General features: G+C 39.1%; 1 protein-coding gene across 7 annotated transcripts in view; it reads right to left on the bottom strand.

Annotated features, from left to right (window-relative positions):
* Positions 1-27,018, bottom strand: part of MTR (5-methyltetrahydrofolate-homocysteine methyltransferase) — a 138,130-nt gene that overhangs the window by 98,724 nt on the left and 12,388 nt on the right. For all 7 annotated transcript variants that reach the window (XR_010114832.1, XR_010114831.1, XR_010114830.1 and 4 more), the window contains exons 4-13: positions 25,676-25,745; positions 23,844-23,936; positions 21,464-21,570; positions 18,630-18,689; positions 17,742-17,836; positions 9,802-9,902; positions 8,614-8,675; positions 7,124-7,191; positions 4,717-4,796; positions 1,906-2,018 (exon numbers count right to left, since the gene is read on the bottom strand). Coding sequence is in view for 4 of the 7 variants with exons in the window: in XM_055233441.2 (XP_055089416.1) it covers positions 1,906-2,018; positions 4,717-4,796; positions 7,124-7,191; positions 8,614-8,675; positions 9,802-9,902; positions 17,742-17,836; positions 18,630-18,689; positions 21,464-21,570; positions 23,844-23,936; positions 25,676-25,745 (849 nt within the window). In the remaining 3 variants the exon portion in view is untranslated. The remainder of the gene's footprint in view (positions 1-1,905; positions 2,019-4,716; positions 4,797-7,123; positions 7,192-8,613; positions 8,676-9,801; positions 9,903-17,741; positions 17,837-18,629; positions 18,690-21,463; positions 21,571-23,843; positions 23,937-25,675; positions 25,746-27,018) is intronic.

The raw sequence follows: 27,018 nt of genomic DNA, 5'->3' as shown, positions 1-27,018 counted from the left end.
GACCTCAACATCCAGAAAGGGAAAGGTCTCTACAAACCAAAATGGAGAAAGCTAACTGAGAGGGAGCATCTTCAGCTGACTAATGGAAGATGGATGGAGCAAACAGACAGGAGATAAGAGAGTAAAAGCAACAGGGTCAATAGACTTGGAAAACGGAAATGCCAATACCTGACCTATTTCTTAAGAATCACGGAATAACAGCTTCAAGGTCTAACCTTCCCAAACACGCTCAGAGAGACAAAGTGGTTTGTTTAAAGACGTATGAGTTGGGCAAAAACACAGCACTGGAACTTCTTTCAGGTCAATGTTCTTTCCACTAAACCACAAAGGGATCACTAAGTCACAAAAGCTAGACTCTAATGAAGAGTCACCTGTCCCTTCCTGCCCCCTCCTACTGTTTCCTCTAGGCAGAGATAGCAGAGCGGTTAAGGGCACATGCTTGGGAGACTTGGGTTCTATCATTTACTTGCTGTAAAACAACAGGCAAGTCATTTAACCTCCCCAAGCCTCCATCTCTACAGCTGTAAAATGAGGATAACCACAGTACCTATCTCCACCAGGCTGTGATGATTAAATGAGTAATGACATAAAATGCTTAGCACAGTGACTGGCACATATAAAGACCTTATTAAATGACAGATATTATTACTTCCACCTGTTTGCTTCTTCCTAAAATGCTCTCAGTGTCAAATCTATCAAATCCACCAAAGGGACACCACAGAATGGGCATAAGAATCAAAATATAATAGAAACACTGCCAACTGAAGAACACTATATGGCTAGGAAGAGTCACTGGCATTTCAGAAGGAAGCAAACAAGAACAAAGGCACAGAGTCAGAAGCGAGCCTCCTGGAATGTTCAGATGACAGAGCAGGATGGGAGGGCAGTTTAATACCTAAGTGAAGAGGATGGAATGACAGACTAAGGAATTTCAGTTTTATCCCATACGCAAAAAAAAGTCACCCTGTGGAACTTCCAAACTGGGAAGGCCCATGATGGATGCATACAGGAGCACTGGACAGCAGCAAGAATGAGGGGAAGAGGACCAACAGGGGAAGTGGCAAAACTGGGCAACCAGGCCCTGCTAATGTGCCAGCTGAGGGACTGGGAGGGAAGACACGCCTCCAGGGATGCCATCAGGTAATAATGAACAGGTCCATGAAGGGGGATAAATGGTCCTTTCCTTGTTATGAAAACTAAATCAGCTCTGGTACTGGTTTCTGGAAGATCTCCTAAAGGTTGCAAAAAAGTGAGGAAAGTTGGATGATAAAGTTAATTATCATTAAAACCCAGGTGAAATTCCTCCATTTTTAAATTCATATTTTCATAGGAAAATGTATCCAGGAGTCTTGGGTATGCTCTGTATGGATTAAATTTTGCTCATCCACAGAGTGACCGAGCTTAAAAACATCATGGCTAAAACTATTACATAAACCTTCCAAGGCAAGGGCCTATTTCTTTCTTTCGTTTATTTTAGTCTATAGCTAACAAGATCCATAATACCCTCAATAGTCAGCTTGATGCGGTCATAAGGAACTGACAGGAATTTTCTTGTCTTTCCCTTTCCCTAGAAGGATTTGTGAGAAGACAAAATAAAAAGCCTTCTCAAATTTTTTGACTTATTTCACAATTAATAGAAATAGCTAGAACCTGGATCCCTCCCATCTCATCCTACTTCATACACCAAATGCAGTACTTTTTAACAAATATTGACAACAGCAGCTTCAATTTTTCAAAGCCTCATCCTCCCACCAGCCCAGCCTGCTGCAAACACACATTACCATCTTCTTAAACTTTCTAGCAGCTCTGCTAATAACACTATCAAAGGCAGAGAGCTGTTTCATTTACATGCTGTCTAGCCAAAGACATGGGCAGATGCCTCAGGGGTCTTATTAAGATGCTCACTTCATAGTTTCCTGCCATGATGAGTTTAGCAAACTTCCTTGATCCTGCAACATTACAGCGCTCTCCAATGTTAACGAAGTTGGTGTACGGTCCAATCCTGAAGGGCTCTAGACCTTAAAAGGAGAAGCATTTTGAAAAATTTCTGCAAATGCATATGGATGACATGAGACAGACAGACATAAATGTATTCAATAAGAAAGAGAAGTTCCTGCATCATAGCCCATCTGAGCAGATAGGAGATCCAATGTGGAAACAGGGCCATAGTCGTCTCTAGGGAGATTCAAATGTAGTAAACGCTATTTGTTACAACTACATTTACAGCCAGAACTCTCAAAAGAAGAAATATTTCAGAGTTTTATGTTGCAAATAACCTAAAGGACCAAATCGTACCATCTCTGAGAAAAAAGGAAAAATAATCATCAACCCCTATTTAACCAAGAGGCTGAGGCAAAAACCATGGACAAAGTCAGAACTGAAAGAGGGGTGTTCCACAGCTGTCTGCTCAGATATTAGCTTGAAGCTATATGGAGTAAGCTTTTTTAATCCCACCAATGGTGTGTTTACATTACTTCATTTCTTTGATTCAGAGGCCTAGAACCCATAATCAACAAGGCTGAATCAGGGACCCAGGTTGAGACCTGAGAGACAGGAGTCACTGTGGCAGGTCTATCACCAATGAGCTGACTCTAGGTAAGCCAGGTGGACTTCTGGTGCCCGTTTCCTTATCTACCAACATAATAACACCTCCCCTGCCACTGGCCAATTTAGGGGCAAATATCAGATAATACATGTGGATATACCACACTGAAGTAAAAACATACAGTGTAAAGTATCACTACAGAAAAGGCTCTGAACTGTTTTTGTTCTATTCATTACATTTAAAGTATTAGGAGAGGCAGTCTCACTAGGTGGTTATAGGCGGGTTCTGGGGACAGACGGCCTTGGGTTCAAATCACTTACCTGAATGAACAACCTTGGGGCAACTTCCCATATGCCTCTGAGTTTACAAAGACAGTAAAGTGTCTGCTCTATACTGTTATTGTAAAAATGAAACTGAATAACATTGATAGGCACAGAATTAGCACCCCTAATCACTGCTTTCATTGTTAATAAAAGAAAATGGCTTTTGAAACTTTTGCCAAAGCATTGGCTGAGGAAGAAACAGATATGAGGCAGAGAAAAATAATGACTACAAACTGGGTCATTATAACAGCATTCCAGGCCCCTTGGTGCACTGATAGAGATTATCGCTTTCCACCCACAGTATTGGCTTATGATTTCCCTTCCATCTGGCAATGATCCTCATGGCCCCAGCGTTCCATGCCAGTCGCAGGGTATGCCCGATCCTAGTCTGACCCTGAGGTTCCCAGGACAGGCAAGCAGGGAGCCAACATTTCAATGCTGACATTTCTGTGTGACTCCCCCGCCAAAAGCATCTCACACAAAGTGCTTATGATCTATTATGAATGTGAAGTACTTGACATAAAGATCACACTTCTCTCAAGTTTGTGATTTATAAAAGAACAATTTTAAACAGCACATTTCATGTCACTCTTTTAAAATCTGATGGAAAGTGATTGTTTAAAGCAATTTAGCAATAGCATACGACATTCAAATTGAAGAAAAAATTCTTTTATTCTTACATATAAATTATTTTTTTAAATCTTATGTAAATGGCTCTCGTTTCTTCAATTTTGGCAAAGGCTGAATGTTTTCCACTCTTAGTGCTTGGCTGAAGTAATGCACTAAGTTCTAGGGATGAAATAAATAAATTTTCCTGACACACCTCTCTCTGACAAAAGCCACTATTTCCAGAGAGGGATTATCATAAACCATGAATCCCACTTTTCCTAATCTCATCCTCTACCTTCTGGAGTATTAAAAAAAAAAAAAAAAAAGGCTAGCCTGAACATAGTTGGTATGTGTTAACCCAACTTCACACTCACTGATTGGGATTAATTCTGTGCTATGTTCTGAGTGAGAAAAGTAGACACTACTTTTGCTGTCATTTGTAATTTATTTTACTTTTCATTGGACAATATACGAAACAAAAATATTTCAATTCAGAGAGATGTTAAATTCTAAGCTATTAGGGAACATAATTCCTCATATGTGTTATTTGCAGGTTCTCTAAAAATCATACTTTTTCTGCTTAAAGTTACCATTTAATACATCATGAACATACTGAAGCAAAAATATAAAATTTAAAGTTATTTTTCTAACAATTGGCCGGATGACCTAGTTTACTAACGTTCCTTGTTTCAACACAAAATTCATGCTGAAAAAGGGAGGCTACCTACCTCAAAGGACTGTTGAGAACCAAAGAGAAAATAAATACCACAAGTCTTTGTAAAGTCCTAAACATGTGGCAAATGTAAGATTACAACAAGAATATTTTAGAAACAATTTTCTAAGAAGATGCTGCTGCCATTAACCAAACATTACACCTTGACAGTTTGGAATTTTCAGTAACTAGTATCAACCTGAAAATTAAAATTGTTAGGCTGTGGCCAAGAGTATGTTTTCAAAACAGTGGACAATAAAGATAGGACCATCGAGCTCCCACCGAGGACTCTACCTGGGCAAATCACCTGGGCCTTCCTTCACTTTTACCCTAAAGTTGACGTCATCTTGCCCCAGCCCTGGAAAAACAAAGGGTTCTTCACTAGAATTCATTTAAGTGCCAAGAACATATGGATTCTTCTTTGACCTAATAAGCAAGCTGCCTAGCACAAATACCACTACCACTTAGAATACTCACATTCTACCAATGGTTTCTGAAATCATGAATACCAGGTCTTTATGACTTACCAGACAGTAACATATGTCCTTCAAAAACAGTGGCAGGTGGAACTCTAGGCTTACAATTTTTCACAGCTTCAGCAATTTCCCTGAGTTGAAAGAGGAAACACTATATCCATTAATTCAGAATAAAATATATTTAATGAAACTAATTTCAAAACTAATTTTAACTATAAAATTAAGTCTATTTAACATAACTATACATATAATTATATACCTACTTCCAAGTGTGCAGCAACAATCATGCCTTTTAGTTTTCTCAACAACGCAGAAAATTGATCTATAAACTGTACCTTTTATGTGCCTGCCCATCGGCTATGCGCTGGCTGGGTTGTTTTTACTTTCTGAGATGTGAACCTGGAGCTACATGACAGTTTGCACAAATGCAAACAGCAAACTTCTTTCCATCTTCCCCACATCCACAGATGTCTTTTACTCTGTCAAATCTACAGACACACAATCCTTGCTTCCTACTCAAAATTTGAACAGAAAAAGGGTTTCACCTTTGACAAGAAGGAGCAGGCACAAGCAGAGGGGCTAGGAGAGGAGAGAATTAGGTCCAGTGGATCTGTTTTTACTACAGCACACACACAGTAGGGAGGGTACATAGCCATAAAGCACTAAAACTCTAAAATAATTACTCTTAAAGATTTGTTTTAGTCATTCACACTCCCTTTAACCTTATCAATTTTAATAAATCATGTCTTTGATCAACCAGAAAAATCTGGCTACTCCACTAAATTTATCAGGACCACTAAGAATTGCTCTACTCTACTGTCCCCAAATTAGAATGTGAATGTCTAAGTAAAAGAAGCAAACATATACACAGACAGATATAAATATAGATATACACAAACATACACACAGACATTTAAAACAACTCCTCTTTTTAAAGAGGAAACAAAAACAAAAAGAAATAGTTGCTGATCCAAAGATAAGTGATATTTAACTACTGACAGCTTTCAGAAATTATTTACAAGATATTCTAAAAATTATCATTTAGGCCAGGTGCGGTGGCTCACGCCTGTAATCCCAGCACTTTGGGAGACCAAGGTGAGCGGATCACAAGGTCAGGAGACCAAGACCATCCTGGCTAACAAGGTGAAACCCCGTCTCTACTAAAAATACAAAAAATTAGCCGGGCGTGGTGGCGGGCACCTGTAGTCCCAGCTACTCAGGAGGCTGAGGCAGGAGAATGGCCTGAACCTGGGAGGCAGAGCTTGCAGCGAGCCAAGATTGCACCACTGCACTCCAGCCTGGGCAACAGAGCAAGACTCTATCTCAAAAATATATATATATATATATATATATATATATATATGTACATATATATATATATTATTTACTAAGAGTCTATCACATCAGTCAACAAATGCAGCGAACTACAAGGTAACTTAGTAGAGTGAACATATGACACACATGAAAACAGACTTGGAACAGTGAGATGACTGGCTGGAAATATGATCATCAGTCACTCCAGGGAAAAACCAAATATAAACAGTCCTCAACGATGTTCCATTTCACTGAATTCCAATCTTCCTATAAGCTATAAAACTAAGGAATTAAACACACGGTCATGCTCATTTCGCTCCCTTCCTTCATACGCTCACTTGAAAACATGAATTAAGCAACCACTGTGTACCAGGCAAAGTGAAGACACTTCTCCTGACCTCGAGATACCTGTTGTCTTATTGTCTTTTCCTTCCATGAGGGAATCTAATGGAGGCCTGTATTTGCCCACAATAAATATGAGCTGTCCTCTTTGAGCATTCAAATATTACTCAGGTATTTAAGGATAGAATATCATAATATGTGGGATTTATTTTACATAATCCAGGGGGAAAAGTTGAGGGATAGATGAAATAAGCATGGAAAAACAACGAAAATTATGGCAACTATGTGACAGGCATATAGAAGTCCATTTTATTATTTCTCTAAAATGTTTCATAATATAAAGGTGTATGAGCTTGTTAGGAAGGGCTGCCATAACAAAGTGCCAAAGATTGGGTGGCTTAAATAACAGAAATGTATTTTCTCACAATTTGGAGGACAGAAGTCTGAGTTGAAGGCATCAGGCAGGGTTAGTTTCTTTTAAGGCCTCTTTCATGGCTTGTAGATAGCTATTCTTCCCTGTGTCTTGAAATGGTCTTGCCTCTGTGTGTGCATTTGTGTCCTGCTCTTAAAAGGACACCAATCATATTGGATTAGGTACACCTGTATGACCTCATTTTACCTTAGTTGCCTCTTTAAAGGCCTTATCTTCAAATACAGCCCACATTCTGAAACAGTAGGGGTTAGAACTTCAACATACAAATTTTGGAAGGACACAATTCGGCCCATAACAAAAGGTACATATTTAGATTATTACCTGATTATCCACTTGGTTTTAGATATATTGTCTATAGGTGATTATTACCTGATATGATCTGGTGTTGACCCACAACATCCTCCAACTATATTGACCAAGCCATCCATAGCAAAATCCTGCATTTAGGAAGAGACAAAGTTTCAGCAAGTTCATCTGAATTCTAAACTCATTACCGCCAATTCAACATAAAAGCCATCTATACTTTCTGAATAACTAAGACTATACTAAAAAGAGAGTCAAACATACTTAACGCTAGATATAAAGATGTCACATGCCCTAGACATAGGATAAAAGCAAAGAATAGTTCAGATGTTGTGAAATCCTTTATACCATTTAAAATGCAGTGAGAGGCTGGGTATGGTGGCTTACACCTATAATCTCAGCACTTTGGGAGGCCAAAGCAGGAGGATCACTTGAGGCCAGGAATTTGAGACCAGCCTGGGCAATATAGCAAGACCTCATCTCTACAAAAAATTTAAAAATTAGCTGGGCATGGTGGCATGTGTTTATAGTCCCAGCTACTCAGGACGCTAGGTGGGAGGATCGCTTGAGCCCAGGAATTCCAAGCTACAGTAAGCTAGCATCACACCACTGAACTTCAGCCTGAGCAACACAGCAAGACCTTGTCTCAAAAAAATAAACACAAAAAATAAAGTTCAGTGGGAGATTTGCCTATCTAATGATTTTTTTACCCATATTCTGAGCTGAATGAATATGAGTTGGATAACACATCTTCAAATAACACAAAATAGAGTATTGATTTTAAAATTTACATTAATTTAAAAAATGTTTAAATAACAATTCAGTTCCTCTGTCACGCTGGACACAATTCAAGGGCTCCAAAAACCATATGGTAGTGGCTACATATGGGACAGCATGAGTCTAGAGTTTAACCATGGGCTACTGAATAAAGAACACCATAACTAAGAGACAACGTCAAGGAGCTGAGAAGTCAAGAGTATTGGAAAGATTGTCTACAAAGATAATGAAATCATAAGAAGTCAGTCAGAAATAGCTTAAGAGAGAATGTCAGTGAAATAGAAGGTAAAAATTCAAGGAACAAGGGGAAAGAGACCCAGGGATTAGTAGCTAAGTGCAATAAGAAGCAGCAGTGGATAGCATGATCTCATGACCTAGGATTAAACGATGGCCGGTGTATGATAGACAGCAAGAATGACGGAGGTGACAATGGGCGGCCAGGGGGACATCTACTCCACCCAGCAGTCTGAAGGGTGTGAGGGCAGAAAGCTACAACTTGGGAAGGCTGCAGGGGAAGCAACATCTCAGAGGAGCGCCAAGTCTCAATTAGTTTGGAGTGGACCTCAATGAGAATTTTCCAACAGCCACCAGTACCAGTTGAGGATAAGGATGCTGACAGCCCCCTCCCCGTGCCTCTAGCACCTTAATTTGGGGTAGCTAAACTTTTGTTATATGTACATTGGGATTTCTTCAGGGAAAATTCTCCTTCTAAATACTCGAAATCTAAAATTCAATCTTTCTGTCTCTCTTAAAAAGCCAGTGAAACGGGGATCCCTGACCTTTAGGTGCTTGGCCATCACAGAAGGCGTTTCATCATAGTCACCAAAGGTGTTGGGAAGACCTGAGAAAGGATAATTCAACCATTATTGCAAATTGCCTTAACAAATATACATTGTATTTTTAAAGACTTTACGTTAATAACTATATAATTTTATATTTATATTAAATGGTGACTACTTGCAAAAACAAACACATAATATTTACACAGTAAACAAAGAGATACCACACCCCCCAAAAAACTAAAAAAAAAAACAAAAAAAATCACAGAGGAAAATGAACTTCATTATTTCTTTTCCATTTGAAAGAAAAGATTCTATTCACTGTTACGCAGAACAGAATACCCCCAACCCCACCCTGTCCCATAAGGGAAATTCATTCATTCTTGTTACATAGCCCCTTGAGGGTGGGGGTGGAAGGAATACTACATAACCTTTGAACTAATGAGCAACTAACATGCCATTAAAAACTAACAAAAATCAACCAGTCTCCTTTCAAATAAATTTTCCCAAGTAAGACTTTAGCTTATAACAACGCAGTTTCTTGTTTTACTTATTATCTGCTTCCAGTTATCTTACTCCTGGTGGGAAATAAAATTTATTGTGCATTAAAATGACATATTTGGAGAAAAGAGGCTGGAAAATGACTTTTCGCTCTAAGTAGCTAAGCAGTGCTCAAATACATTCACAGGGAAATCTGATTAACCCTGAACAAATTACCAATATTTAATGGGACAGTTTGAGAACTGTCTACAAATATCTTCAAAACATTTCCACATAATGAGCTGCAAGTCCGAGCTTTCAGAGAAGAAAAAGGTAACACCACACAAGATTCTTCTTTTGCTCTTCTACTAACAGAGTGGACCAGAGAAAGGGGTCTCTCTTCTCTTCTTTACACCCATCTTTCTGGTCATGTCCACAAGGCTTGTGCTGTCACCAAAGGCAAAGCTCTGGTCAGTTATGTGACTAAGCTCATTTCCGGAAGTTTTGTACTATTCTGAAGCTTCAGGGTGAGCCGAACTTCCCTCAGGTCTACAGGGAAACACTGCACCCAGATACTCTTCATTAATTAAGTGTCAACTATAACAACACCTGCCAAACAAGATCTTTTATTCAAGATCTCTTACCTCATCTACGCCATGTCTTATGTTATTTTTATCTCCCCATGTGTGACCCCCTTGAAACACAAACCTGCATTGGGATAACAGAGGACATAGGCTGTTGTACATTTTCCAATTATTTCAATAAAAGGTCTCATTTCAGCTGCACCCAAAGCACAATTTAATCCAATGCTAGAAAAACAGAAAAAACATATTAAAAGCATCATCTCTCATTCATATTTACGCATATAAGTTATATATGGAGACAATATATCTAAAACCAAGTGGATAATAAATCTCCTTATTCAAAGCACTTTTATTCAACTACCATCAAAGCCATCTCATTGAGGTCCCCTGCAGCACTAAATATTTTTGCCAATGTCTCCATCTTCAGATAACCTTACAGCTGAAAGACGCTGCCTATGGATGGACTCCTTAAATCAGTTCACACGGTATTCTGAGGGACAGAAATGTCAGCAAACTAACACTGCTAAAAAAAAAAAAAAAAAAAAAAAAGATCTGACCTGAAAGCAAAATTTAAAAGAAGGGAAAAGGAAATCTTGGAGGCAGAAGGAACATAGAATGGTGGAAAGAAGCCACTCTTAAAGTCCAGGAGACCAGACCAGGACTTACACCCTACCCCACAGGCAGCGTCCCTGCTATCCTACAAGGTTGTCAGTGGGTGGTGGGCCTGAAGTCTTCCAGAATTTATGAACCAACTATGAAGCTGCTAGACTATGTGATCGCTAATGTTTTCACATTTTACTTTTTTCCTTTTACTGTGATTCCTAAGTGCAATGTGGCATCCTAGACTGGATCCTTGGATAGAAAACAGATTATCAGTGGAAAACCCTTGAAATCTGAATAAAGTCTAGAGTTTAGTTAATATAAGTTAAATATCCCTAATCTGAAAACTGGAAATCCAAAATACTTCAAAATATGAAACTTTTTGAGAACTGACATGACCCACAAAAGAAATGTTCATTGGATCCTATCAGATTTCAGATTAAGGATGCTAAACTGTAAGTATAGTGCAAATATTCCAGAATTCGAAAAACTCTGCAATCCAAAAACACTTCTGGTCCCAAGCATTTCAGATAAGGGATACTCAACCTATAGTAATATACTCTTAGTTTTCACAGAAGTACCATAGTCATGCATTATGTTAACATGAAAACTAGAAGAATATACAGAAATTCTCTGCACTATCTTTGCAACTTTTCTGTAAATCTGGAATGATTCCAAAATTAAGTTTATTTAACAAACATCCAATACTCATTCATTAAAAAAATTCAGCGAACTAGGAATAGGGGGAAATTTCCTTGACTTGATGAAGAGTATCTACAAAAAACTTCCAGCTAATGTCATGCTTAATCATGTGAAACTAGATGCTTTCCTGCTAAGATGAGGAACAAGGCAAGGATATCCACTCTCATCTCTTATTCAATATTGTATTTGAAGTCCCTATGCAATAAGAAAAGATAGAAAGTAAAAGGTACACATACGGATTGGAAAGGAAGAAATAAAACTGTCTTTGTTCACAAATGACATGATTGTTTATGTGGAAAATCCCAAAGAATCACTAAAAACTCCTTGAACTAACAAGCAATTATACCAAGGTTTCAAAATACAAGGTAACTATACAAAACTCAATTGTTTACTTAGATACCAGATATGAGCAATCAAAATTTGAAATTAAAAACACAGGCCAGGCACAGTGGCTCATGCCCATAATCTCAGCATTTTGGGAGGCCAAGGCAGGTGGATCACCTGAGCCCAGGAGTTTGAGACCAGCCTGGGTAACACAGCGAAACTCCACCTCTGCAAAAAATAAAAGAATTAACCAGGCATGGTGGTGTACACCTGTAGTCCCAGCTACTTAGGAGGCTGAGGTAGAAGGATCAATTAAGCCTGGGAGGTTGAGGCTGCAGTGAGCCATGATCATACCACAGCACTCCAGCCTGAGTGACACAGCAAGATGCTGTCTCAAAAAAAAAAAAAAAAAAAAAAAACCCACAAAACCATTTACACTAGCACCAAAACAAATGAAATATTTGGATCTATATGAAAAAAAAACTATAAAATTCCAATTTAAGATATCAAAGTGGATCTAAATAAATGAAAACATATTTCAAGTTTATGAAGAGGAAGACAATATTGTTAAGATACCAATTCTCACACTTGATCTATATTCAACAGAATCCCAATGAAAATCCCAACAGTTATTTTGTGAATATCAACAAACTGATTCTAAAGTTTATATGGCAAGACAAAAGACCCAGAACAGCCAACACAATAATGAGAGAAAAAACAAAAGTTGAAGGACTGACCTACCCAACTCCAAGACTTACTAAAAAGCTAAAGCAATCAAGACAATGTGGAATTGGTGAAAGAAGAGACAAATAGATTAATGGAACAGAATAGAGTCCAGAAATAGAACCACACAAATACATTCAACTCATCTTTGACAGAAACACAGGCAATCCAATGGAGAATGGATATTCTTCCAACAAATGGTGCTGGAACAACTGGGCATCTGCATTTGAAAAAGTTAATTTAGACACAGACATTACATCTTTCACAAAAACTAACTAAAAATGAAACACAGACCTATATATAAATTGCAAAACAATTAAAATTTTGTAAATAACACAGAAAAAATTTAGATGATCGTGGGTTTGGCAATGAGTTTTTAGGTAAAACACCAAAGGAAGGGTCCATGAAAAAAAAAAACTGGTAACTAGTACTTCACTAAGATTCAAAACTGTTCAGCAAAAGAGAGTATTAAGAACATGAGAAGACAAACCACAGGCTGGGAGAAAATATTTGCAAAACACATTATCTGATGAAGGATTTGCTATAGTTTGGATGTGGTTTGTCCATGCCAAAATTCATGTTGAAATTTAATTGCCAATGAAACAGCATTGGAAGGTGGGGCCTTTACAGATGATTAGATCATTAAGATGGATTACTGTCTTTCTCCAGAGACTGGGTTAGTTCCCTGGAGACTGAATTAGTTCTCAAGGGAATAAATTAGTTCTTTCAAGAACAGGTTGTTATAAAGCAAGCCAGTCTCTTGTCCCCTCTCTTTCACACATGCTAACATGCCCTTTCACTTTTCTGCCATGCTACAAAGCAACACAAGGCCCTTGCCAGATGTGACCACTCAATCTTGAAGTTCCCAGCCTCCAGAATTGTGAGCTAAATAAATCTCTTTTCTTTATAAATTACCATCTCAGGTATTCTGTTATAGCAATAGAAAGTAGAATATGAAAGACTTGTATCCAAAATATACAAAGAATTCTTAAAATTCAACAACAAATGCAATTTTTAAAACTGTCTAAAGAGCTGACCAGACCCCTCACCAAAGAAGATATACAGATAGCAAGGAAGCATATGAAAAGATGTTCAAAATTATCATGTTTTTAAGGAATTGCAAATAAAACAAGATACCACCATACACCTATTAGAATGGCTAAAATCTGACACTGACACCACCAAATAAGTGCTGGGAAGGATGCGGAACAACAGGAACTCTCCTTCACTGCTGGTAGGAATGCAAAATGGAACAGCAGCTTTGGAGGAGAGTTTGGCAGCTTCTCACAAGATACACAGTGTTACCATAAGATAGAGCAATCCCCTCCTTGTTACTTACCCAAATGAATTGAAAACTTATGTCTACACAAAAACCTGCCGTGAATCTTCACGGGAGCTTTTTTTTTTTAAATAAACTGATGCTTATTTTCCATCAGCCTTATTTCCATGTTGCTTAACAGCCCAGGTAAGAACAGCTTAAGACCATTCAGTGGTTGCTGCCACTTATTCAGTGGCCTGAGCAGTGGGAGCTGCGGACCAGTCTTCTGTGGCAGGCTAAGTGCTCCAGTCTTCAGTTGGGAACTGCTGAATAGGCACAGAGGGTACCTGCATGCCTCAGACCAATCTGCAACCTCAGGCCGAGCAGCAGTGAACTCGGGAGCTGGAGCAGTCCATTCACCCTGAAAACTCCTCCTTGGTCACAGCCTTTTCAGTAGCAGCCTGCTCTTCTTTTTCAATCTCTTCAGAATCTCTGTACAAGCAGAGATCAGGCATGACTTCCTGCAAGTGTCCACAGGAAATGGTGCCACGCATGTGCAGAACTTCCCAGGCCAGCATCCACCACATCAAACCCACTGAGTGAGCTCCCTTGTTGTATGCAATGGCAATGTCCACATAGCGCAGAGGGGAATCTGCGTTACACAGAGCAATGGTAGGCAGGTTAACATAAAGATGCCTCCATGAGAGGCTACTGGTCAGCCCTCGAGTCAGTAACCACAAGAAGCCGTGGCTCCCAGAAGGCTGCCTGGATCTGGTTAGTGAAGGTTCCAGAAGTGAAGCGGCCAGCAACTGGAGTGGCTCCGGTGGCAGCAGCAAACTTCAGCATGGCCCTCTGGCCAGTATTCCTGGAGGATATGACACTGACATCAGCAGGGTTTTTAAGGGCAACAATGGCACAAGCCGCCAGCTGAAGCTTCTCCCAGGTCCTCTTCAGATTTATGATGTAGATCCCATCATTTTTCCTTTTATAGATGTACTGTTTCATTTGGAAGTCAAGATTGGTGCCACCTAAATGGGTTCCTGCTGTAAGGAACTTAAGGACATCCTCCTCTTTCATTTGCAGGACATCAAGGGCACCGGACATTGTGAAAGTTTCCCTTTAAGTTAGACTGGAAATCCAAAACAATGCTGGATGGACCCCTCTGTGACTAGCATGGAAAGGCCATGGGAGATTTATTCATAATTGCTACAACTTCGAAGCAACCAAGATGGTCTTCAATACATGAATAGAAAAAAAACCCGTAGTACATCTTCGCAACGGAATACTATTTAGTGTTAAAAAGAAATAAGCTATCAAGCCTACAAAGACATGAATGAACCTTAAATGAAGATCACTAAGTGAAAGGAGCCAATGTGAAAAGGCTACATACTATGTGGTCTTAACTATATTCCATTCTGGAAACAGCAAAACTATAGAGACAGTGAGAAGCCAGGAAAAAGAATAAATAAGTGGAGCATAAGGGATTTTTGGGGCAATGAAACTACTCTGTATGACACTGTAATGGATGTACGTTACTCATGATATATTTGTCAAAACCCACAGAATATACAAAACCAAAAATGAACCCTAAGGTAAACTACAGACTTTAGTTAATAATAATGTATTGATATTGGTTCATATTGTAATAGGTGTACCACACCAAGGCAAGCTGTTGATAATAAGAGAATTTTGAGACTCCATCTCAAAAGAAAAAAGAAAACTCTGTCTCCTGTTTTCAAAACCTAGCTCAAATGTCACCTTCTTTACAAGCTGTCTCTAAATCCCACAAGAACTCCATTACTCCTAGGTATTGCCAGATTTTTATTCATAGTTCTGTATAGCACTGTGTGAGTATTTTATATTTTAATTTACTTATGCATTTCTCCTAGTGTGGACTATTCCACACTGGACTGTATTCCAGGGCATATAGTAGTAGTTCAATAAATATTTGATGAATTACCAGTAACATAAAGGCTCTATCCCACTGTTCCATAGTTTGTGATAATCACAAGTCAGTAAGCAAAAGTTTCCTACATATATGTAGGAATATGTATCCTTTTCACATATTATTTGCTGCCTTCTATCTGCCCCTACAGTCTGTAAGATTCATAACGAAGTAGACAGCAAATACATTCTCTCTGTGAATAGACTGTAGTTGAAGTCATAGAAAGGATTATTTTTAAAAATTTTTAATTAACTACTGAGTGGATCAAAAGTCAGGATTAACTGAATGTTTGCTTAAGAAATAAAAACATAAATTATTTAGACCTCAATAAAACCTCATCTTGGGGCTCCTGGAGGTGAGGCAGTGGCAGGAAGAACGTCCTCTAAGGGGCCCTTGAGAACTGTCAGCAAACTAAAGACTCCAGTGACACCAAGGACAACACAGAGGTTTTACCTAATCGCTAGGAAAGACTGTATCATTAAGATCTTGCATTGGTGTGGTATACCTATCAGAATGTGAACCAGTAGCAATACATGATTAGTAACTAAAGTCTATAGTTTACATTAGGGTTCATTCTTGGTTTTGTATATTCTGTGGGTTTTGACAAATACATCATGAGTAACATATATCCATTACAGTGACATTTACTTAACCACATAACAAATTCAGACTTAGCAAAGGGGCGGGAAGAGAGAAAGACAGTGAAGGGAGGAATGCTCCAACTACTCACCGATAGGCACAAAAATTTAAATAAACTAGATAAAGTTTGTCTTCAGAGACCTCTACATTTCCTACCCTCAGTTTTTTTGTTAAACGTTTGTTACATCCCTACTATGTGCCGAGAATTCCACTAAACACTAGAGAAATAAAGATGAAGAGACTGCTCAGGAAAAACTCATAAGCTGTGAAGGAGGTCATCACAACCCAGTTCGAGACAATGATTTGCTTAGTTGTCAGGCCCAATCACACGCCTATTAATGCACTTTAAATTAATAGCGCCTTTTAAGAAATCACAATATGACATTAAGTCAACTGTAAGATGCACTCTGTAATTATAAACATTTAAGTGTGGAAAAAAAATCACATAATTGATAAAATGTGATCTAACACAGTGGTTAAAAGTATGCTCCTGTCCCCAGATCCTCTATTTACTTCACCTTGGGTGAGTTACCTCTGAGTCTCAGTACCCTTCTTGTTAAAATAGGGACATTAATACCGGTACCTACCCTCAAGGTGTTATTGCCAAAATTAAAGAATTCACATAAAGCACTTAGAATAGAGCCTGGCACACAGCAAACTCTCAACAAATGTCTATTACTCTTACTTTTTATGGCAAAGGCTAAAATAAAAGTAAACGAAGAACATCGACTTGGGCTAGTGAGAGAGGGAATGTTCTCTGGAGGGAAGATTCTTGAGAGGAGTCTTTTTTTTTTTTTTTTTTTTGAGACGGAGTCTCGCTCTGTCACCCAGGCTGGAGTGCAGTGGCGCGATCTCGGCTCACGGCAAGCTCCGCCTCCCGGGTTCACGTCATTCTCCTGCAGAGTAGCTGGGACTACAGGTGCCCGCTACCACACCCAGCTAATTTTTTGTATTTTTAGTAGAGGCGGGGTTTCACCGTGGTCTCGATCTCCTGACCTCGTGATCCGCCCGCCTCGGCCTCCCAAAGTGCTGGGATTACAAGGGTGAGCCGCCGCGCCCGGCCGAGATGAGTCTCAAAGCTCAGCAGAGTGAAGAGGTATGGAGGAGGGAAAGGGGGAAAGGGGGAAGGGGACCAGCATAGCTTCCAGGCAGGAGGAATAGAAGAAAAAGGCCCAGGAATAAAAAAAGTCCAGGCAAAAAACAGTATATATACTCAGATACTCTTCCATGTCACTCAAAGTACACAATTTAAAACATTTGGATATGAAAAATAAACTATAAATAGGGAGATATTTGTAAATAGATTGTAAAAGTCATGTTAATTATTTAGAGACAGAGTCCTGCTATGTTGGCCAAGCTGAAATACAGTGGTTATTCATAGGAGCTATCACAGTATACTACAGCCTCCAACACCTGGCCTTAAGAGATCCTCTCCTGCTTCCACCTCCCAAGTAGCTGGGACTACAGGCACACACCACCATGCCAACTGCCATGTTCACTTTACAGATAAAAACCTGAGCTTTAGAATTCCCACCTTATTCCATGACAGATTGCTTCTGGTTGCCTCATAAATAGGGAGTGGCACTGCCCTAAAATTTGCAAAGCACTGCAAACTATAAGGCGCACGCCTACAGACAAACAGGCAACCATTGGGAAGTATAAGAACTCTCCCAGTCCCTCAAATTGACCCATTTAGGCAGCGATCTTCTGAATCCTTTAAAGAAAAGTCTGAAAGTACTTAAAGGAAAGTCAATATAGCAGAAGTGGTACAGTGAAAATATGTGGAAGCAATCCCCTCCCAGCTCACATTCCACAGCCATCAGAAAAGGTTCCCCAAAAAAGAAAAGAAGTTATAGAAAGATGGATCACTCACCAGAGTGGTTCTCCATGAGACACGCTGACGACAAATCCCTCTCCTGTCTGTCCAGAAAGAGTCCGCCCACTTTTATCAACAATTGTCCCTGAAATCTGAATTGACAAAGTAAACAAAGTCAACAATACAGACTCAAGTTAAGAATATAGATATAAAGGCAAAATAAAATGAACAAGTTGACTTCCTTTGCTCTTTTACAAGGAAAAGAAATGTGGAACTCAAATGCAAAGGGAGCACTTTCTGTAACAGTCAGAACAGACATGTGCCAAGAGACTAGGGGAACAGGCAGGAAGCCACAGAAACAGAGTCAAGGGAAAGTCACTGAGGCAAAAGCAATGACCAAAACAACTTTGGAATTCACACATCCAGTCTCACTAGAGGCAGATTTCCCAGAGATAACATCAAGTTATCCTGACCTCCTGCTGTTAAACATTGGATTTATCTAACACCCTTGTTCTGATTCAATTCGCTTCTCACCAAGCAATTTTAGGACTCGCAGAGAGGTCTGCCTACTGAGTTAATAAATTGGCAGTCTGGTGTCTTAGGTGTTGGGTATGTGGCCATCAGCATGCAAGTCCACCCCTCCTTGGGCCCTAATGACACTGAGCCTTGAAGCCAAAGGCTTCAAGGACCAATACAGTGGGCTTCTTTTAAACAGTCTGCCTTCCATCAGCTACTTCTAGATTCATTTTCCTTGCCTCTCCAGATATAAGACTGTTATTGGTCCAGAAGTGGTGGGAGGGAAGTGAACAATGGAAGTTAAAGTAGGTGACTTCTAAAAGATACTATTAATAGTTCTACTATGCAAGGCGGTGGGGGGGAAACATGCTCAAAAGGACAATTAATAATAAAAGACAGAATGTATTGTGCAAACACTTTAGAACTTACAAAGATAGGCCGGGGAGCATATTTCTCCTCAAAAAGGTTTTGGAGTGCAAACAAGGCTGCCTGTCAGGGAAAAAAGAAAGAACGTCTTTATTTCTGAGACTGTGTCCAAGATTAGTCTAACTTCCTGATTCGAATGCACCCTTTTCTAGGACCTCTTCAGATAAGATATACATCAAGCTCTCTGGGAAGAAGTGTCTTCCTTATAAGGCACAACCCCAGCACCCCTTTCTCAAGTGTAATACTGTGCATATTAAAACAAAACAAAAGCTGACTGAAAGTTCACCTAGGAACTAGTACTTCCTCTGAGGAGGAGCTGAAGGGGTATTCTTTCTTCCTTTCCTCAATAAAAATTAAAAATAAATAAATAACACTCAGGAGGCTGAGACAGGACGACTGCCTGAGCCTAGGAGTTCAAGGTTGCAGTTGAGCTGTGATTATGCCACTGCACTCCAGCCTGGATGACAGAACAAGACTCTGCCTCAAAAATAAATAAATAAGAATGTCCCTGCCTTTCACATCCTTTTATACACATGGTAGGTATATGAACCAAAAGTATCCATCATTGCGAAAAACAGCATGAGCTTAGATTAGGTAGTAAAGGTACAAATCCTATGTTATTCTGTGCTGTTCAGTCCACATTTTAAGTTCCAGATAACGGATCTTCTCTTTTTATCATTATATTTCTTGACTCTAAGATATGTATGTTTTCACAATTAATTCTCTGAAATCAGAATGCAACCTGTAATTAATGTGTACCTTTCCTGTGATGGTAGGTTTTTTTTCATGGAAAGTTACTAAATCAATAATACCAGAATTTTCTCTTTAGAACTAGACAAATTGATCCTAAAGATCTTATGGAAAACAAACATATAAGAATAGCCATGAAACTTCTGGAAAAGGGGGTGGGACTCAATGAAAAAAAAAAAAAAAATCTAAGCCTACCAGTTACTCAGACATATTCTAATGTTATGGTAAATGGTACAGTAGTGTCATATCAGCAGAGAGATTACTAGAAAACACTAAATCCAAATGCACTCCAGAATTTTGGATGATAAGGATAATGCTCCACATCATTCCTATCACTGTGAAATAACAGGATGTTTATTAGATGGTGGTAGGAAAACTAAACTTTAAAGGAAAAAAGTTAGCTCTCGATTCTATTTCTCACTCCAAAATAAATACCAGATGCACTGTGAGGGACATTAGTTTCATATAATCAGAATGTATGCCACACATTCAAAAACTTAGAAACTCAACAAAACCTATCCTTAATGTTTAACCCTCATGTTAATCCCTCTTATTTCTAATCTGAACAATACCGTGACTCTTTTCAAATGTATATATGAATCTCATTTCAGATATATTCCTTATCTTGTTTGTTACTGCTCTCATTTTCAAAATGTATATCTGAATTCCTTTTCAAATTATAATTTGTTTACTGCAGATTCACAAAACAATTTCTAAAAAGATATATAAAAAAGAACCCAATGAAAGTGATGTGTTAAGAACGAGGTAGGGTGGTCATCTAGCTTCAGGCTGGTAGTGGCTCTCTACATTCTTCCTGCTTGCAAGTATTTTAGAAAATGATTTTTTTGAAAAGTTCAAAAATTCTGGACCTGTGGTCTGATTCCCACAACAATTAAACATTTAATGAAACTGTAAAGTACTAGGGAGGAAAAGGCCATTTTTCCATTTTTTTCTTCTCTTCAACTGAGGGGTGGCTCTGTAAGTATAGTCTCCCCTCCACAACAAAAAAAATAGAATCTGTAAATTCAACCATACAACCTTGAAGAAAAATTCTCCTACACCATTAAAACGCACACACAAACAAACAATACCACAACACTACTACCATCACCACCATAAAGAAAGTCAAATGTCAAACAAACTGGAGGACAGGAGCTGCTACTCATTATTGAGAGGGGCCTGATTTCCTCAGTAAAGGACTCAATTTCAAAAAGCCAAAGTCCAATAGAAAAAAAGGACAGAAGACATAAATCATAGAAAATGAAATATAAATGGCTCTAAAACTGAAGAAAGATGCTCAATTACATTAGTAGTAAGAAAAACACAAATTAAAACTACAGTGAGGTACCACCTGTCAAACTGGAAAAGGTCAAATAGTTTAATAATACACAGTGCTAGTGAGGGTGTCGTGAAACCAGCACTATTGTACATTGCTTGCTGAAGGCAGTATAAATGAGTCCAGTCTCAAACGAGGGTAATTTGACACTAAAGATAAAAATTAACAGTGCACATACCCTTTGATTCAGCAATTTTACTTGTAGAAATGTATCCTACAGATACACTGTGTAAAAACATATGTATAAGGATATTTGCTTCTCTCTCCCTACACTTATGTGCCTTTGCATGTATGTAAGGAACACAAACACACACATACACACATGCTTGTATCTGTATCGCATCTGTCAGGACCCCCAGACTGGTAATAGTAGTTGTCTCTGGAAAAGGAGCTGGGTAACTAGAGACTAGGAAAGGAAAGGATATTCACTTTTCACTCCATATATTTATGTATCTTTCAAATTTAGAACCAGCAGCATGTATTTATTACCTCAGGATATACGCATTTATACTAGCTATATATGAAAATATTTACTTTCATAATTAGAAAAAAGTTATTTTTAAAGCTTCAAAAGCAGGTTTAAGTTTTTCTTATTGTACTGGCCTCAGTTAAAAATACTCAAGAATAAAATAGAGCAAATACAGGTAATTTATTTAACTTTGAAAATGGCTAATACTATCTTCTCCCTACATTAGGGGACTCACCCACAGCCCTCACCCCAGCCTTGTCTGTTTTTTCTCCCTTCACTCACCTTGGCATTGGCAGTATCAAAAATAGTTTCAATGAGTAAGATATCAACCCCGCCATCCAGAAGTCCTTTGGCCTGCTCTTGGTATGCTTCAACAAGCTCATCAAACGCTGCAAAAAGTAAATCACACCCAGCACATCAGTCATCAATATCCTCTGAATGGCCTTAGGGTATCTCGAGTGTAGGTCTGGCACCTGTGAACTATTGCTGATTTACAATGCATAGTTTAAGAACATGATCTTTTGTAAGAAACCAAATAAAGAAAGGTGGCAGGGACAGAAGGTAAACAAGTAAGCTGAAGACAGCTGTTCCTAAACACCTGCCACATAGCTTCCACTTCCCACGTATGAGCTGAGGAGTGAGAGGTAAGGTGAGGGAAGGTGTATGAATTTCTTGAACATCTACTCCCTATTCAACATCTCTGAAACACATCATTCTTTCCATAGCTCATTTCAATCAACCGGTTAAGAGATGGCAGTGAAAAACATGCCACACTGATGTGGAGAGGTCACAAGGTTGAGCTGAAGTCACTCTCTGTGATAAAGGGGTGCAAGCCCGCAGATTTTGTCTCTGCTCTTACACCAACTCTGTCAGAGAAGAAACCTGTCTGGTGGGCAATTTCAGTCTCAAACAAAAAGTGTTCAATCACTCCTAGGTAAAATTTTTGTTAGAAATGTCTTGGGTTGGCCCAATGCAGTGGCTCACGCCAGCACTGTGAAGGCCTGGGGCGAGCAGATCACTTGAGGTCAGGAGTTCAAGACCAGCCTGGCCAACATGGTGAAACCCCAACTCTACTTTAAAAATATAAAAATTAGCCAGGCATGATGCCACGTGCCTGTAGCCCCAGCTACTGGGGAGAGTGAGGCAGGATAATCGCTCGAACCCAGGAGGTGGAGGCTGCAGTAAGCCAAGATTGCGCCACTGCACTCCTGCCTAGGCGACAAAGTGAGACACTGTCTCAAAAAAAAAAAAAAAAGAAATGTCTTGGGTTATCTATTTCCACATGAGAGGTCATCTCTCTCCCCATTTTATCTCCCAACTAAAAAAGAAAAAATGCTCAGATATCCAATAGAGGAGCCTATACAACAAAGTCCTCTTGTAACATCGTTGACGGGTTCTCAGAAATTGCAACTTTGAGACAGTATGTAACAAAACCAGTATTTTCTTTCTAATCAACATTATAATGAAATTCTGTTGAAGGAAATGACATTTGAGGGCCTGCTATGCATCATTTTGCTTAAAGATGCAGTTTTCAAGAACCTGCCAAAGACGTTAAGTAAAAACTTACTGTACTTCACCTTGTACAGCCCAAGAGCAAGGAGAAGTTAGCTCCCCACTGGCAGGTCTAGACCAAAGAGAGCATCAACAACACACAAGCCTGGTATGAGCAACTCCTGGTGAAAAAGTATGGTATCACGACACACAAAGTTCCATAAACCAAAAACCTACAAACTATACTTGCTTGATCTCATCATCTCCACCCACTGCACTACCAGACATGGTATCATGACTATTCAGCTCTGATATTTTAATGCTTTTTGTTTCCTACAGTCTTGATGCTTGGAAATTGACCTAGATACTTGGATGTTTTGTCAGATCTCAATATAAGTATGTTTATATATGGTAGTTTATAACATGTATAATGCTAACATGTTGATATGGTTTGGCTGTGTCCCCACCCAAATCTCGTCTTGAATTCCTACATGTTGTGAGAGGGACCTGGTGGGAGGTAATTGAATCATGGGGGCAGGTCTTTCCTGTGCTGTTCTTATAAGAGTGAATAAGTCTCACGAGATCTGTAAGGGGGAGTTTCCCTGTACAAGCTTTCTCTTTGCCTGCTGCCATCCATGTAAGATGTGACTTGCTCCTCCTTGCCTTCTGCCATGATTGTGAGGCTTCCCCAGCCACATGGAACTGTAAGTCCATTAAACCTCTCTTTCTTCTGTAAATTGTCCAGTCTTGTATGTCTTTATCAGCAGTGTGAAAATGGACTAATACAGATGTCTAGATAGTTTGGACTGCCTTCTGATAAATGAGGATATTGTGTGCTATTTTATAAGAGACCACAAACCTAGTATCCAAATTTGTTCAACTTCTGAGTTTACAGCTTTATTTTAGTTGGTTTCATTTCCACAGCTGACAAAACAGCATTAACACACCACCATATATATCTGAAAGCAAGTTCAAATAATAATCATCACCATAGCTAACTTTCTATTTAGATGTCTACTATATTCCAGGCACTGCTGTACACCTTTTACGTGGATTAATCACAGTAACTCTAAGGTAGATCCTGTTATTGGTTCCATTTTACAGATTTATAGCTTACTGAAGCACAGAGGTACTTGCCCAAGATCAATGATTATATATGGTAAATACTCACTGATGTTCCTATAATCCGGTCTTTCCACGGATGGGGACACAGAGAGTGTCTTATTAGTCGGACCCAGAGCCCCTGCCACAAACCTCTTAATTCCTTTGGGAAAACAAAAACAAGTGTGAAATCTCTAAGTGGCTGAACATTTTTTGTTGTGAATGAATAGCCAATAAGATTTTTTTCTGGAACACAGGTCTATAATCTTTTGTCCACAACTCTGAAATCCAAAAAGCTCTAAAAGCCCAAACTTTTTTCTCAATTTGACAATAAAACTCGACCTCTCCTAAACTAACAAGAGACTATTTATAGTCTTTATCCAACTTAGATGATTCATAGATTCTGCTTACATATATTTGATCATGGGGCTGCCCCAGATCCCACTAAGGAAATTATGCCATATAGGAGATATGCACATATTATCACGAAACCAGTCCCCAAAACTCTGAATTCTCACACAACTGACTAAAACATTTCAGTAAGTACATCCTTTTCTATCACCACAGCTGTGTTTGGACAAATTCCCTCTCTTCCTAATTTTATGAAGCCCTGAAGGTTTTGAACTTAACGTAAGTTCTGCAAAATCACCTTACAGCAGCATTTAACTTGAAATGCTCTCTAGTACCATATTGCAGGCCCTTCACTAGGAGGAAATACTAAATCAGGATTAACAATTATAAAGCCTGAAATTGAAGTATGAAGCAGAGCAAATCTTTCTTTAATAACTTTTCCTCTGGCCTGGAGTCCAGGTGCTTCTACAAATGGTGTGGGAAGTTGTGTTCATTCGCAAAGAAGCCAGGGTCCTACTGCTCATTACCTTTGATGACTTTAGCCACTCAATAACCTGGGCTATGCTTTGTAATTTAACTGGAGAGGACTATCAGCTAATTGATAAATCAGCTTTTGAACAGATTACAGGCCCAAATATTCTTTTGCATCCCCAAAGCTAACCAATAACGTGGGTATGAGAAAAATGTCCTTATCTCTCCCTGCTTTAGCTGGTTCAGTGTCCTCTGACCTGTGACTCTGTTGGAGTAATAGTCTATGCATTTCCATGAATTTAAACACTATCTCTTAGAAACAGAGTTCCTGTAAACTGCTTTGGTCTTCATTAGTATGCTGTGTATAACTTCATAGCAATTCTGCTTTCCTGTTGGCAATAACTTCACGTTTCCAAATCTTAAGGGGCTCCATATATTTCTTATATTCCTTTCCCTCCCTCAAAGCCTCCTACCAGCTGGTGCCCAAGTGTTCTGATGGCATCCAGCCAGGAGGCTAGTTATTTCAGGAGCCACTTTTCAAATCCCAGCAAGACTGAATCTAATGCCACACTTTTTTGTGTGCTTCACAGAGCCTTCAAGGACATCAATAGTATAAAGGGAAAATGCTTGAAAGACAATATCTCTACCTATATCATCAGCCAATCACGGGAATGAGGGTGGCTTTAAAAAAATAAGATCAAATATCCTAATAATAGCCAAGATCATCAAAATAGCCAGCTGTTACTTTTAATGACCTGATGATGTGCTTCCAAAGAGACATAAATTATTTCAGCTCTAAATACACAAGGAAGTCAGGGGCCTAGCTACAAAGTCAGGCTAACCCAGGGTGAAAGAGCAAATTCTGAGCCCAAGGACCACAGGGTTGGCATCAATTCAAAGATGTTGAGTGCTTGATTATGAAAGTGCAGAGAAGTAATCTAAAACATGTAAAGTACAGTGTCTGCAGTGTTGCTCATAAGCCAAAGGCCGCATAAGGAAAAACTGCAATAAGGACAGCACATTATAGCTGACAATATCAAAGGAACCACGTGTGCAAAAAAAGAGAAGAACATTCCCTACCTGTCTGGAGAGTTATCTCCTCGGCAGCTTTTCTGGCCACTCCTGCAGAGCACTTGTTCATCTGGTAGGCCTAATGTATCAACCACAAACGTTAGCTTGTCCTTCTTTTCCTCCACACAATAAATAATGGATTCATGACCATCTAATACCCAGTTTTCTTCAGTAACGAAATGTAGAGTGAATTAATTTGAGGTCTGAGTGAAATCTTAGCCAAGCAGGCAAATCAGCTCCAGACTTGAAAGGCAGCAAGGAAAGATAAGAATCCTCGGGAACTGCTTTTAGGTTATCCTCCCAAACCATGAGCTAGCCGCTAAAAAGGGCAATCCCTAGACATCTAGCATGTCAGAGAATAACCTATGTAGTTAAATATTCTGAGAATAAAGAAAAAAATAAAGCAATGGAAAAAGCATAGGCTTAAGAGGCAAAACACGCAGGTTCAAAGCACTAGTCTGTCACTGCCTGACCAGGCAGTTCCCACAGCAACTTTTCCAGGCCCTGATTCATGTACAACAGTTGGAATCAGTAATTCTGAACTTTTTGCGTATTATTAAACACCTGAGAATTTGATAAAGGACTATGAACCCTCTCACCAGGAAATGAAAAGCAAATATGCACATACACACACAGTGTTGCCTATGATACAAGGAGGTTCACGGCCCTCCAGAAGCTCTTCCACAGACCAAGTCAGGAGAACCTAGACTTGTGATTTTCAAGTTCCTTTGAATTCCTAAGATCCTATGTGTCTTGAATAACCACATCGAGGAATTTAACAACCAGAATATCCTAAATAGGTGTTGGCAAACTGGCTCATAGGGCAAGTTGGGTCCACTGCCTGTTTTTGTAAATAGTTTTACTGGGATAAAGTAAGTCCATTTATTTATATAACATCTATAGCTGCTTCCACACTACATGATGGAGTTGAGTAGTTGCAAAAGACTGTCTGTAGCTAACAAAGCCGAAATATGTACTATCTGGCCCTTTATTAAAAAATGTTGGCCAACTTCTGCTCTAAAATAACACAAAAGTAACTGGAAAACACTGCTTACATAAAAACAGAATAACGTGTCTGGAAATATTTCAAACAAAAATGGGGACATTGGCATCTACCATATATTTCTATCATTAAGGTTTTATAAAATTTAAATATGGAAGCATCATGTTGATTAAAAGGAAATCAAATCTGCCAACAGTATCATTAGGATGACTACTATTTAAAAAAAAAAGAAAATAAATGGTGGCGAGGATGCGGAAATACTGACACTCTTGTTCACTGTTAGTGGGAATGTAAAATGGTGCAGCCGGCCGGGCACAGTGGCTCACGCCTGCAATCCCAGCACTTTGGG

This window comes from Symphalangus syndactylus, chromosome 19, assembly GCF_028878055.3.
Source record: "Symphalangus syndactylus isolate Jambi chromosome 19, NHGRI_mSymSyn1-v2.1_pri, whole genome shotgun sequence".
NCBI classification, from domain to species: Eukaryota; Metazoa; Chordata; class Mammalia; order Primates; family Hylobatidae; genus Symphalangus; species Symphalangus syndactylus.
The sequence above is the reverse complement of the archived record's forward strand: the minus strand, read 5'-3'. Positions and strand labels throughout refer to the sequence as shown.